Raw genomic sequence first — 12,397 nt, 5'->3', positions numbered from 1 at the left:
AAATACTGCAGAGCACATACAGAGGAGCACAGTTAAGATGGCCTAAACCCCATATCTATCATATAAGTGCTAAAAAACCAAATTCAATTTCCTGTAGGTTAGTTTCAGCTTTTTATATACCTAACATTAGGTGCATATCAAAAAAAAGTCCATGCAGTTTACTAGGAAGGGATCTTGCTTTTCAAATGCTGCCGTACTCTCAGTGTGTGGGGACAGAAAAGGGCAAAAATATTCTTCAGAGATGAGAACTTCTTTGGGACAGTTTTTTCCTCCAGAGATTACATGCAAAACATTGTCCACTCAGTTCCTGCCTTCAATTTTTGTAATGGCTACATGGGGTGCTTGCTCCTTCAACACAAAGAGCTCTGAAATTCCTTGGATACAATCCAATTTGTACTGAAGTGGAAAATTCCTTCTCCTCTATTATCAAGATTTGCTTTAGAAAAAGGTCATCAGATCCTAAGTCATTAATCATTGGCAGTCATTTATTTACAGAATAAATTGACTTTCATGTGACTGGTGCTAGTTTACATATCCTAATTTTTAGTTTTGGGAATTTTTTAAGTATTGTTTTTTAAGTATTCCAACTTCTGTGATTTAAATACAGCTCCAAACTCAGGTGTGGGTGACTGTGTGACTAACAGTAGATCTTAGAACCCCTTCTTTGAGACTTTTTAAGAATCTCCCAGAACATCATTGAGTGAATAAATATAGCTAGCCCCATTTCACCAGCAGAGATAAAACAGATGGTACATCTAGGCCATGCAGCAAAATGACTCTTTATAAGGGATCCAAGAGTCAGACTCATAGCCCTTGCAGATGAGCTCACTGAATCTTGATGGAGGAACTGAAAGAGTTCCTGACTCCTCCAATGGAAATCGTTTCTGGCAGAGGCACAGTGTTTTTATGCAAACTGGAGGAGGAAAAAGGTATGAGAACGGCCAGTTTCTCTGTGCATCAGCTGTCACAGCTCATCTAACCTGGCATCTTAGCAAAAATCCACCATAATCAATTATATAAATCTTTAACTGCAGGTGTTAACTTCAGTAACAAGGTACAATCAAGACACTCTTCTGCCTTTCCTGTGAAACAGCAGCCTCTGATAGCAAAGCCCAATGGACAGAGGGCTGAGTTTAATATGAGAAAATACAACTCTAGCTGGTCAAGCAAGATTTGGCACACTTCATCCCTTGAATATTCATGTAAGGTTCCATTTGTCTGAATTCAAACTAAAGTAAGAGACTCTGGCCCAAAATTCCCCAAAATCATTTGTGCAAATATATTCATTTGAAGACAGCGTGTAATGCTATTTTTCTCATAAAACAAACAGCTGACTCCAGAATAAGAAGATAGGCATCGCTTTTTGACAGTCTAGGGGTTTATTCCACTTGAGAAGTATAACTGAATCATTTCATCCTTGAAATTTGACACCAGCTTAAGCTTTGTCATGTCTTTCTTTCTACAGAATATTACAATTTTAACACAACATTGGAGGAAGAGAAGCTTCCACCATTCACATGCACTCAGAATCAATCTCTAGCATTGATTTACAGTTCACAAATCTTGGGTCAAAAAGGCAATGAAGGGCTTTGACCCAGGAGTCTCATAGTACCCAAAAGTAAGTCTAGCTGTATGTTAATGGACTTATTGATGAAAGATACAAATTCTCACCTATTCTGTGACCATGTCAGACATGGAAATAAAGTACAGCAGAAAACAGCACTCGACTGCATTGACACTTTTGTGCCCTTTTCTTCTCAATTCAATTTTCCTGCCTATCACAACACTTTAAAAATAGAGTGGTGAAATGGACCTAAGTTACAGAAACTATTACCCCAGAAGAAGTACATGTCCACTTCCCTTACCTTAGTTTTCAGACCGAATTATACTTTCTATTAAAAAGTAGATTTATATTAAAAAGAAATGAGAGCATCAAGGGTTATCAGAGCCCAGGGCGCTAGCAGCTCTAAAAGAGAGAGGCTTACCAGTAAGAACTGAAACGGGGTCTAAGAAAACATCATCCACCAATAGATGGCAATAGTCCTTCACAAGCTATCTAAAGGTGCATTGAAATCAGATAGTAGTAGAAAAGATTTTCAAGCATCAGGCTTGAGTGCCAGAGAGAATGCAGGGTCTGCTCTTAGTAAAGTTAAGGGGGAATAACAAAGACAATGTTTTCCACAGTCTTTAGCACAAGTAGAGGCAGACTGGACCCAGGATTCTCATGATGGTTCGAGACAGGATGAGCTTACACCAGGGTCTGGAAAAAGGCATGACAAAATTGAAAATCATGTACTAGCTAAAGGATTCCCTGTTCCCAAAAAAATTATAATTGCTGATTAAGAACACCTTCCAGATCTCATGTGGGGCAGGATCTCACTCACTCATGTCATCTACTCCAAGGCATTCACAATACATATTCATGCAAAATCGGGGTGCTCTTCCTTCCTTACCTCCAGAGAACACTTTTGTATTGCCACTATTAAAAGCTAGGCAGAAGATGTTAGAGTGATGCTCCCCTTTCAGCTGAACTGGTTTGACTCTTGAGTGGATGGCTTCTTCCATATGCCAAAGTAAGACTCGGCGGTCATCCCCTCCTAGAAGAAAGAAAGGAAATGTACTTTACTGAGCCATGTGTAAATTGATTACAGACAAATTATTTAACTCTGCAGCTATTCATAGAAAGCTTTGCTAAAAATGTATGCCTTCTTGGAAATATAGACACACATTTACATTAAGATGTCACGCAGTCAGGTATTCAATTAAAATAAGTGACAACAGAGCAATCAGCATGAAAAGTTTGAATTAAACGGTTGCCATTCTGCCAACACATAGTGACAACCTATAGCAACCTGGAAACTCAGAAATTTACTGCTATGTAAAATTCCATGGCAAGCTGTAGATAAATTACATGCCAAATCCACATATGCATGTTAGCAAAATGCTTCTACACCAACTCCTTGTTGCCAGCATTGCTTATGTTATTCATAAAACGTGAACTTTTCCCCCCTTTTCACTGACAACTATATATCCTCCAGCAGTCTTTGCAAAGCCTTCATAGCATAGGCTGGCTCGGGACTGATAAAAGATAAAAATAATGTACTGAAGCATTCAGAAGTCTTCAGCACACACAGTTATGCCAGGTTTCTAGATCTGTAAAGATTAAGACAGATATTTCTGTGAGGTGAAATCCTGACAAAGAGAGTACCTGGAAAGGAAGTTCAAATCTCTTGCTTTACATCTTGCTGTACTCCTAATTGTTTGCCTACATGCAGTTCTCAGTTCAGAGCTCTAAGTGCTTCCTTCTCTGTATGGCAAACAGTTATATATAAAATAAATATTAGACTGTTTGTGCTTCAACTGCATTAAGTTACTATTTATTAGTAAAAGAAAAAAAATCAAGATACTATTGTACTGGTCAGTATTCTCAGCAGCAATTTAAATACCTGCAAAATCTGAAAAAGGTTTCTCCAAGTCAGACTCAAAATATTTTTGGTATCTGTCTTTAATAACAATTGAAAGAGAATGGCATCACAATTGAAAAGTGACACCAGAAACATGCTGATTACAGTTAAAACATTTTACTTATTCTGTGCACAAGCAAAAGCCTAAACTCAGAGCCTTTTGAGCTGCTATCCAGAGGACAAAGGCATCAAAAAGAAAAAAAAAGAAAAAAAAAAAAAAAAAAAAAAAAACAACAAAAAACCAACCAAACAAAAAACAACAAAATTATTTGGCCTGCTGTTTACTCTTGGCCTGCTGTTTACTTACAAAAAAGGTAAAGCATAAAAAGATTTCATTACTACTCTTAATCAGATTTCTTAGAATTTTCACATCATATGTTGCTATTAAGAAATTTTCCCGTGGAACTGAGTTATGTCAAATATCCTACAAGTAAACAGTCTCTCAGCCTTTGAGTCTCCTAACAGATTTTATGACACTTTGATAGACAGTACAGCAGCATGTTATGATTACCCATGCTCCATGAAACTGTGCATTCCTCCTCCTGATTTTGTACTTCATACATCAAACAAGAGTACATGATACAAAGATTTGTGATGCATTTGATAGCTACTAAGAACGAGTCAAATTTGATGGATCCAAAAATCTCACAGTAATTTATGGTCAACTAAACTGATGGAAACTTATATTCCTTTCTGTCTAGAAACAGGAGAGAAAGTTGCATTTACACTCTAGTGATTGCAAATGAGCTTATAATAAGGAGACACAGAAATACATGAGTATTGAAACATACGACCACATTGTTCAGGTAAAGATTAAGAAGTAACTGTCACACAGAACCTAACTACTTCCCAAAGCTGCCAACCACCATGTCATAATGTTATCACTACCTGAAAAACAATTTAAGCAACATTTAACACAGGTGAATGCCAACATTGCTTCTATCAGACTTCATTTACTGCCTTCTGTAAAAGACATTTCACGGCAAAACATAGTAACATATTGGTGTTATTTGTTACTACAGCAAACTAATTTGCAAAACCACTGCAGAAAGTCTTCGCATCCTCCTGCCTAACAGCACAGCCATCTAGGTATCTCGCTTTAACAGTAAACTCATAATCATTTCCACCAACCACTGTTCAGATAAAAATAAAATAATTAAGATATCTATATAAAACAAGCGTTACTGTGGTTCCCAACACACATACAGCATGGTAGGAGTAGGATAATTTGGAGCCTGTGCAGAAAAGTGTTTGATAGTGTGAAAAGTTGCCACTACTTTCTATTTTATAAGTTGCTATACCTTAGTACCTGTTTGCCTTGGAAACTACTTTTCCTACTGAATACAAATGTCTCCCTCTTCCCAGATACCTAGATTTCCATGAAACTTTGGTGGTGGCACATTCCATATCTTAGGAGCTTTTAAATGCTCCCCACACTCATGCAGAGCTGTCCCTCCTCCATCTATATATTCTCTATGTATTGTCTTTGGGAACTTCTACACCTGCTCACTCCTCAGTTTTATTCCTCTCATATCCCACTGAGACATAGAAGTTTAACAAAATAATAACATTACTGTGTGGAAAGTGTGTTCCCTTCTAATTCCAATTTAGCTGTTCTAGAAATACATCTGACTCAAGGCCAGTTCCACCAGAAAGAAAAAGTTACCCAATGTGTTGGGCCACAGACGATTTGTGGCAAACAAGACACTTCAGCAATCCCTACATCCTCACACAAGAGAACAAGCTGTGTTAAGTCACAGGCAAATAATACCTAAGACAAGGCAAGTCTTAAGTGACAGAAACCAGCAAATGCAATCTCCATCACCCAAACCTGACTCATCCCATAAGAGGGGAGAAAGAAAGGAGGTGCACATGTATGGGCAGGTATACAGGGAGAAAGTAAAGAAAATGTGAATATATAGTTTTCATGCTCTGTAGAAAGGAGCTGTGATTCATCAGACACAAACTGCATACATATTGTGCAACATAAGTTACAACTCTGAGAATTATAGGAAACTTCAGATCTGTAGCATTTGTTCTGTGCAGTAGATTGGCAAATGCAGATTAATTAAAATGCTCTCAATTTATGGTGAATTTATTGTGTATGGACATCAACTCTACAACTGAAGTGGAAGCCACATTCTTAAAATAATATAGAGCATATACCAACAGCAACAGGTTTATCATATCTGGAACACCTGGATATATGGCTTCAAGTTCAAATACCTTGAAGGCTCCACATGTGGATTTCCTGGAAATTGAAGATCCACAGAGAATTTGTAATTTTTCAGTCCATGGTGCCAGAAACAGTAAGTTCGACATCTATAATGAGGAAATAGCTTCACTTTCACCTTATTTTGCAGCTTCTATTTAGGACTGTATGACTGACAATTTGAAAAGTAAAAGTTTGTGTGACCCAGCTAAGAACTACACAATGCCATTCTACCGTTATTTTTTAGAAAGGAACCACATTTAAAAATATTTAATTAGTCACGTACTTCAGTGCTCGTTACAGGAGCAGGGTCAAACCTGTAGAAACATTCCAAACCAAAGAGACATGGTAAGAGAAATCTACTCATTTTAGACCTAAAATAGTTTGAAGGAGGCCAGAATATACCCTTGCCAAAAGTAAATCTAGTCCAAACAGTATCTGCATAGCTCATGAAACACATTTGAGCTCCTGTGTACTAACAGAAGCACTTCACAATCATACTAGTCAGTAATGAAAAACTGCAGTTTTAAAGTGCATTAACCTTGTTGGTTGTGGACAAAGCTCAAGACAACAACTCCCCTTTATCTCCCATATACCAGGTCCATTTGCTAAAAGAACCTTCATGGCAAGTGGGCAATACTTCTAAATCCTAACATGAAAGATTAGTCTTAATGCTTGTATCTACTTCAGAAGTTGCATGAATCACAGAAAAACAGGACTGGATGGTATTTCAAGAAGCTGATCACTTAGCTGGCCTTGGCCAAAGGCAAAAGGCCAGGCTCTGTCAGAATTATCCCCAGAAGATAAGTCTCTGGTTTGCTCTTAAAAAAACACTGCTGAGGTAGATTTCATACCTTCCTTAGGCAGCCAATTTCAGTTTTTCATTATCTTTGCCATTAGGCAGATTAGCCTATTATATCAAGCCTGCGGTGCAGTTTGACATTACATACAACCCCACTCCCCCTTGCCATGTGCTCCTGCTACTTTCCCCTCCATCAGATTCAGTGGCCATTCATGCACAGGGTAAATTAAAGAAGTTGACCTGACAGAAAAGCAGCTGACAAACAAACAACCTCTCCCTACCTATTCTGTCCCCCTGATCAGATGCTTCCATCAGGCCAGTTTCAGGCTTTAAATTACAAAAGTGCCACAGTGCAAACAATTAAGAGGAGAAATAAGTGAGTAAGTTACAGGATGAAGAGAAAGTAAAAGATCAAACAGCACCCTAAACTCTTTCTTCCTACAGTTTGAGACCATTTCCTCATCCTATTCCTAGCAGACAAAAAAAGAGTTTACAACTTCACATAATAATAATTAAAACCACCTTTATGTAGCTCAGGACTTGTATTTCTACTCAGCTGTTCTCTCTGTAGACTAAATGGACCCTTTCTTTCACCATTTCATTTTTCTAGGCCTCTGATCATTCTTCATGCCCTCTTCTGAATTTTCTCAGTTTGGGCACATCTTTTTCAAAGTACAGTGCCCAAAACTGAGCACAGCACTCCATTTAAGGCCCCAACAGCACCACAGCAGGTTTACTCCACATGCTTGGTCATGTCTGATTATATTTATGTTGGGATATTTATGCATTTGGATCGTTTTCTACATGACTAGGAGCTAGTCTCCATGGTCTATTTGTAGAGTCAACCATTTTTATTCACATGCTTTAGGTTGCACTTGTCCCTCTCAAAACACATGACATTTTCCCCACGTAAAATATCTTGATTAACTTGAACTTCAGCTCCTATCTCCTGAAATTATTGCTGCTGATCCTATCTTTCCTGAGAAATTTTATAATTTCTCAGACATTAATTAAAACATGGTGTAGTAGCTGAACCTAATATACTTCCTCACACGGAATTCTGCTTGATACAAACAGACTAGGATCAGAGCATTTCTCCTTAAAACATGCTTGATACACAGTCCCCTTATTCAGAGGTAACACTCTACAACTTTTGCTAAAGTCACCTCATTCCCCTGTTTTAGGCTCATGTTCCTTCAGATTTATGTAAAAACTAAATGACAGATGCATTTCCAATACTTTCTAGAACCCTCAGAAACTTAGGATCTTAGAGCAGCTATTAACTTTTGCATTATCTAGTAGGAGGGGAAAAAAAAAGCCAAGAGAAAATTACAGTACTTCCCAGAAGTTATCTTGAACATGCAGATAAAGTAGGGAGAGAGGAAAAAAAAAAAAAAAAATTGGAGGTTTTGATAAAGATACTCGTGTTTGTAAAAGATAGCAGGCATGAAAAATGACAGTCAGATAAACAAACAGGAAAACATATCCACCAAACCTAAGGATGGGAGAAAGACTAATACACAGACCAAGTAAAGCTGAGTTTTAAGAAGTCAAAATGCAGGAGATGCTTGGCAAATGTGAGGGAAGCAGTTAGTTGCATACCATTGCATGGTGGTTTTAATTTCCATGCATGGACAGTCACGTGTTTCTCAAACTGTTAAAAGAAAAAAACACTATCTAGTACATAAAGTGTTGCAAAGACACATTTTGCCCAATAGAATCTTTCAACTCCATCCAGAAGCAAGTTTTAACCAATTAACTCACTTTGACATTTTTTATAAGTTAAGCATTCCTCTTCACTTGTGTCATTCTACAGGTAGTTTTCTATGCTTGTCACACTACATCTTCTCCTGAGTGTCTACCTCCTCCTTCCAATAATTTCAATTTTTAAAAATTTTTGTCCTTATGTCAATTCCTTCTTCTAGCATCCCTGTTCCAAAACATTAATCTCTGCCCTTCTTCCACCTATAAAGTGACACTGTTGAGGTGTCACAACAGGCACAGAAAGAACCTCTAGACTGGCCCCCAATTCAATCTGTAAACCACAACTTTTTTACTTTGAAACATGGTTAAGAACAAAAATAAATACTATTAAACATGTACTTTCCAATACAAGATTAAAAGAAGTTAAGATACTAAAAAGTTTCAAACATGCTTTCGGAAGGCCTGCTGAGGCTTGTCCACACCAAAGTTCTCTTAAAAATCCTAACAGGAAAATTATCTGTAACTAAAATACAAACCCTGTTTAAGCACTTTGAATTGTTTACTGAAACAGTAATCATTAGCCTTACAGACTTGCTTCTGTGAGACACATTAAAGTATTCCAGCCAAGTGATGAGAACAGCACTAACTTGGATGCAGGCTAGTATTTCAATGGCATTGGTATAGCCACTAAGAATGCACTGTACCAGCTGTACTTAAAACAGCTCTAACAAGGTTTAAGTTGTTAACAAGTCAATCAGCCAAAGCAGACTCTCTAGGTTAAGAATATACGTATTACCTAAGACTGAACAACTGAAAAGACTGCTTGCACTCTCCCTTTTCATGCACTCCAATATAGCTGTTGGCTCTCTTAGCTGCTATACATGCAATTAGAAGCACCCAACAGCTCATCCTTACTTCTCTTCGCTGACTGTTTTGAGGGATGAAAGACCCTCATGCCACCAATTCTAAGGCTTTATGTGCATTTGGAAGAGTTTTGAAGCAAGTCTTCTACAAAACTTCAGAGTAGAGGCTGCTTACACCCTTCCTTTATCTTTCCTCATTGCTTTTCTTCCTGCTGTTGCTATTTCTCAGAGCTTCAGGATCAAGTATGGCCTTTAAGAGGAGTGCTTTGAGAATAATTTTAATGAAGCTTAGTCTTATAATGGTGTGTGATTTAACAGAGTATTCTTAAATATTTTGACTTTTAATTTCTTGTTCTTGACTGAAGCACAAAGCACCTGCCTGCTGTTGCTACTACGGCCCATAGAGCATTCTAGATATTATGGCCATGGATAGCATGAAACTTTTTTTTTAAAAAGTTAGCATAATTAGAGCTCTTCATTTTCTCAGGGCATCAGTAGAAGGTCAGACTTAAGGTCATCTGTTCTTGGTTGTCCCAAAGTTGCACACTGCTAGCACATGTAATTTTTTTTTTCTTTTTTTTAGGAGAGTAGAACTCTAGTAGCATGTAAATACTACATATGGAGGAAAATCTTACCCTCTTTGAACATTCTGAAGCTCTATGAAAAGTTAGGAAATTGAAAATGGGACATTGCTTGAAAGCCTTCCTTTTACAAACACATTTAATATAGCCACTAGATGTGAACTCTGCTTTCATTCTCTCACTGCACCTACCTTGATTCAGGCAGTTTGGACAAAATTAATTCTTAAAAATCTATTCCAGCCCTGCACCATTTATGTTTATGCCTAAAGAATGGATGTCAACATAGATAGTGCATTGATGATATGGCAAGACCTAAAGTATATCCTGAGGCCTTCTTGAGCAAGAACAGAAAATACTGGTGGTGTTTCCATCACTTATTATGGAAAATAACAATAATAAAAAAAAAGCAGACACACCTGAGATCTCTGTAGCACTTTATAAGTAAAAAAACATCACGCTACTTTCTACTGGAGGAGGACCAGTACAAACCAGTATAACAACTGGGACAAATGGGAACTTTAGAATGGGTGAATCAGCATTCCCCTTCCAATACACCCTCATGTTTATATACATATATATGTGTGTGTATGTATGTATACACACATATACTCACAAGCTAAATGGATGCATATCTCAGAAGCTGCATGCGCATTAAGATAAAAGAATCCCTAACAGTAACACTAAGATCCTTCATGGACACTTACTTCAGGAATCACTGGAAATATGCTTGAAGTTTCTTCAAGAAATGAAGAATGTTAAATTTAGGAAGGTTTCAGTTTATCAGCTTCCACTCTATGTTTATAAAGGGTTTCTATTCTGCCCTTGCTTAAAAGTAAGCAGTCACAAAAACTTTTTATTGAATGCTCTTTGAAGTTATTACTGATACCATTGTGTGATACAGTTCACCTCTGCCCAGACACCACGGCAAGGCAGTACACTGCTCAGCCAGGCCCCCATCACATTCGTCAGTAGCCCCTGTCGCTGCTTACAAGGTAGACAGGCAAAACCGAGGCCCTCGGTTAATAAGCAGGTCAACAACCCCCTAGCAAACGAGACCACTCTCCACAAAGCTGCCAAGGACCTCTGCGATTCCCCCGAGGGCAGCTGCCCCACACGACAGGGAACGGGCCTTTCCCGCTGCTGCCCGGCCGCTGGGGAGGGCCCTGTCGGCAGCCCCAGCCGCGGGAGAGCAACGCAAGGGGGGCTGCTGCCTCCAGCCCGCTTTCCCCGGGGCGAGGGGCGGCCGGGACACAACGCCCCCCGACCGCGGCCTGCAATGGACACCGCGCTCGGCGGCCCTGCCCTGCCCTGCTCGGGGCGGCGCGATACGAGCGGTCCCTCCGGGGCCGACAGCTCCCTCCCCGCCGCTCGAAGGTCTCTGCCCCCTCGCAGAGGAGCGCGGGGTCCGAGGGCTTGGCGGGAGAAGAGCACCGCGACCTCTCAGCGCCCGAGCCCCCGGGGCGCCGCGGGCGGGATCGGCCCGCGATTCCCCGGCCTGTCGCTAAGAGCCGCCCGAGGAGACCGCGGCCTGCAGCGCCCGGCCAGGCCCCGGCCTCAAGTTGCCTACTTCCCCTGCTGCCCCTCGGAGCCTGGAGGCGGGGAAGCAGGAAGAGGCACCTGCGCCAAGCGCTGCTGGGGTGGGGGGAGGCGGCCAGCCGGCCGCCGAGCCCCGCAGCCCCTCCCTGGCTGGGGGTGCAGAGCCTTTCCCCTTCCTCGGTGTCGCAGCTGATGTCAAGCCCTCGCCTCCCTCATACCTGACAGCATCCCCCACCCCTATGGCTCCCTCAGCCCCAGGCAGGCAACAGAGGGGACCTTAAGCCAAAAACCATCACCACAAATAAATCCCCCCCTCTTTCACAAACGCGCCCTGCAAGGGGAGAGAGGAGGAACAAAACAAAACCCGACTCCCCTCACCAAAAGAAGATGGGGTGGGGGTGGCCCCAAAGTGACCAGTCCCTCGATTAAACCGATCCGGTTCCCGCCCGATGCCGAGCGGTACTGCAGCCCCCCCCGCCCAAACTCGGGGCCGCCGCCCGGCCACGGCAGCGATTGCTGACCCCCGGCGCGGGGCACGGCACTGACAAATGTCACCCGGTGCCCACAATGAGCGCCGCGGGGATGCTTCTTCTCCCCCGCCGTCATCCTCCCAAAATAAGAAAATCCTCTTTGAAGAGGAAAGACACGCGAGCCATCAAATAAAAGGGCACCCCTAGCTCCCACCCCCAGCGCCCGGGAAACACTCTCGTAAAAACTTTGACCAGGGCTCCCCCCGCGATAATAGTAGAATTTAAAACCTGTCAACCATTTTAGATCCCTACTTGAGAAAACATCATTCCCGGGCACCGGTGGATTTGGCAAACGGCTCTGAGCAGCGCTGCCGCGGCTTCCCTCCCCCGGGCCGCAGGGGAGGCGGCCGGGGAGGGAGATGCTTCCTGGGGAGGGGGTGGCGGAAGGGGGCGAGGGACGGGAGCGTTCGCTTTACCTGAGACCAGCCACTGGCCTCCATTGTTGGAGAATTCAATGGCATTGACACAGCCGAAGTGGCCCAGGAGGTCCTTCTTGTAGAGGTTCCTGCAGCCCCGCAGGCGTCTTCGCTGGAAGTCGTGGGTGAGCAGGGGGTCCCCTTCCAAGCCCCGTTGGGACAGGAACCCCACCACCGACCGCATGCTGCCCCCCCGGCTGCCTCTCCTCCTCATGCTGCCGCCTGCGCCGCTCCCCGCCGCTCCTTCCCCCGCCGCCCCTTCCCCCGCCGCCGCCTCCCCTCCCCCGCT

General features: G+C 42.0%; 1 protein-coding gene across 2 annotated transcripts in view; it reads right to left on the bottom strand.

Annotated features, from left to right (window-relative positions):
* Positions 1–12,338, bottom strand: part of DCAF5 (DDB1 and CUL4 associated factor 5) — a 68,195-nt gene extending 55,857 nt beyond the window's left edge. Inside the window, exons 1-2 of one of the 2 annotated variants that reach the window (XM_059849695.1) lie at positions 12,109–12,338; positions 2,454–2,597 (exon numbers count right to left, since the gene is read on the bottom strand). In XM_059849695.1, coding sequence (XP_059705678.1) covers positions 2,454–2,597; positions 12,109–12,322 — 358 coding nt within the window. In that variant the 5' untranslated portion in view covers positions 12,323–12,338. Of the gene's footprint in view, positions 1–2,453; positions 2,598–11,944; positions 12,070–12,108 lie in introns of those variants that run through there. The other variant, XM_059849696.1, reaches the window with a different exon arrangement.
* Between the last annotated feature and the right edge of the window lie 59 nt (positions 12,339–12,397).

This window comes from Haemorhous mexicanus, chromosome 6 (genome assembly GCF_027477595.1).
Source record: "Haemorhous mexicanus isolate bHaeMex1 chromosome 6, bHaeMex1.pri, whole genome shotgun sequence".
Classification (NCBI taxonomy): domain Eukaryota; kingdom Metazoa; phylum Chordata; class Aves; order Passeriformes; family Fringillidae; genus Haemorhous; species Haemorhous mexicanus.
This window is presented reverse-complemented; position numbering and strand designations above follow the sequence as displayed.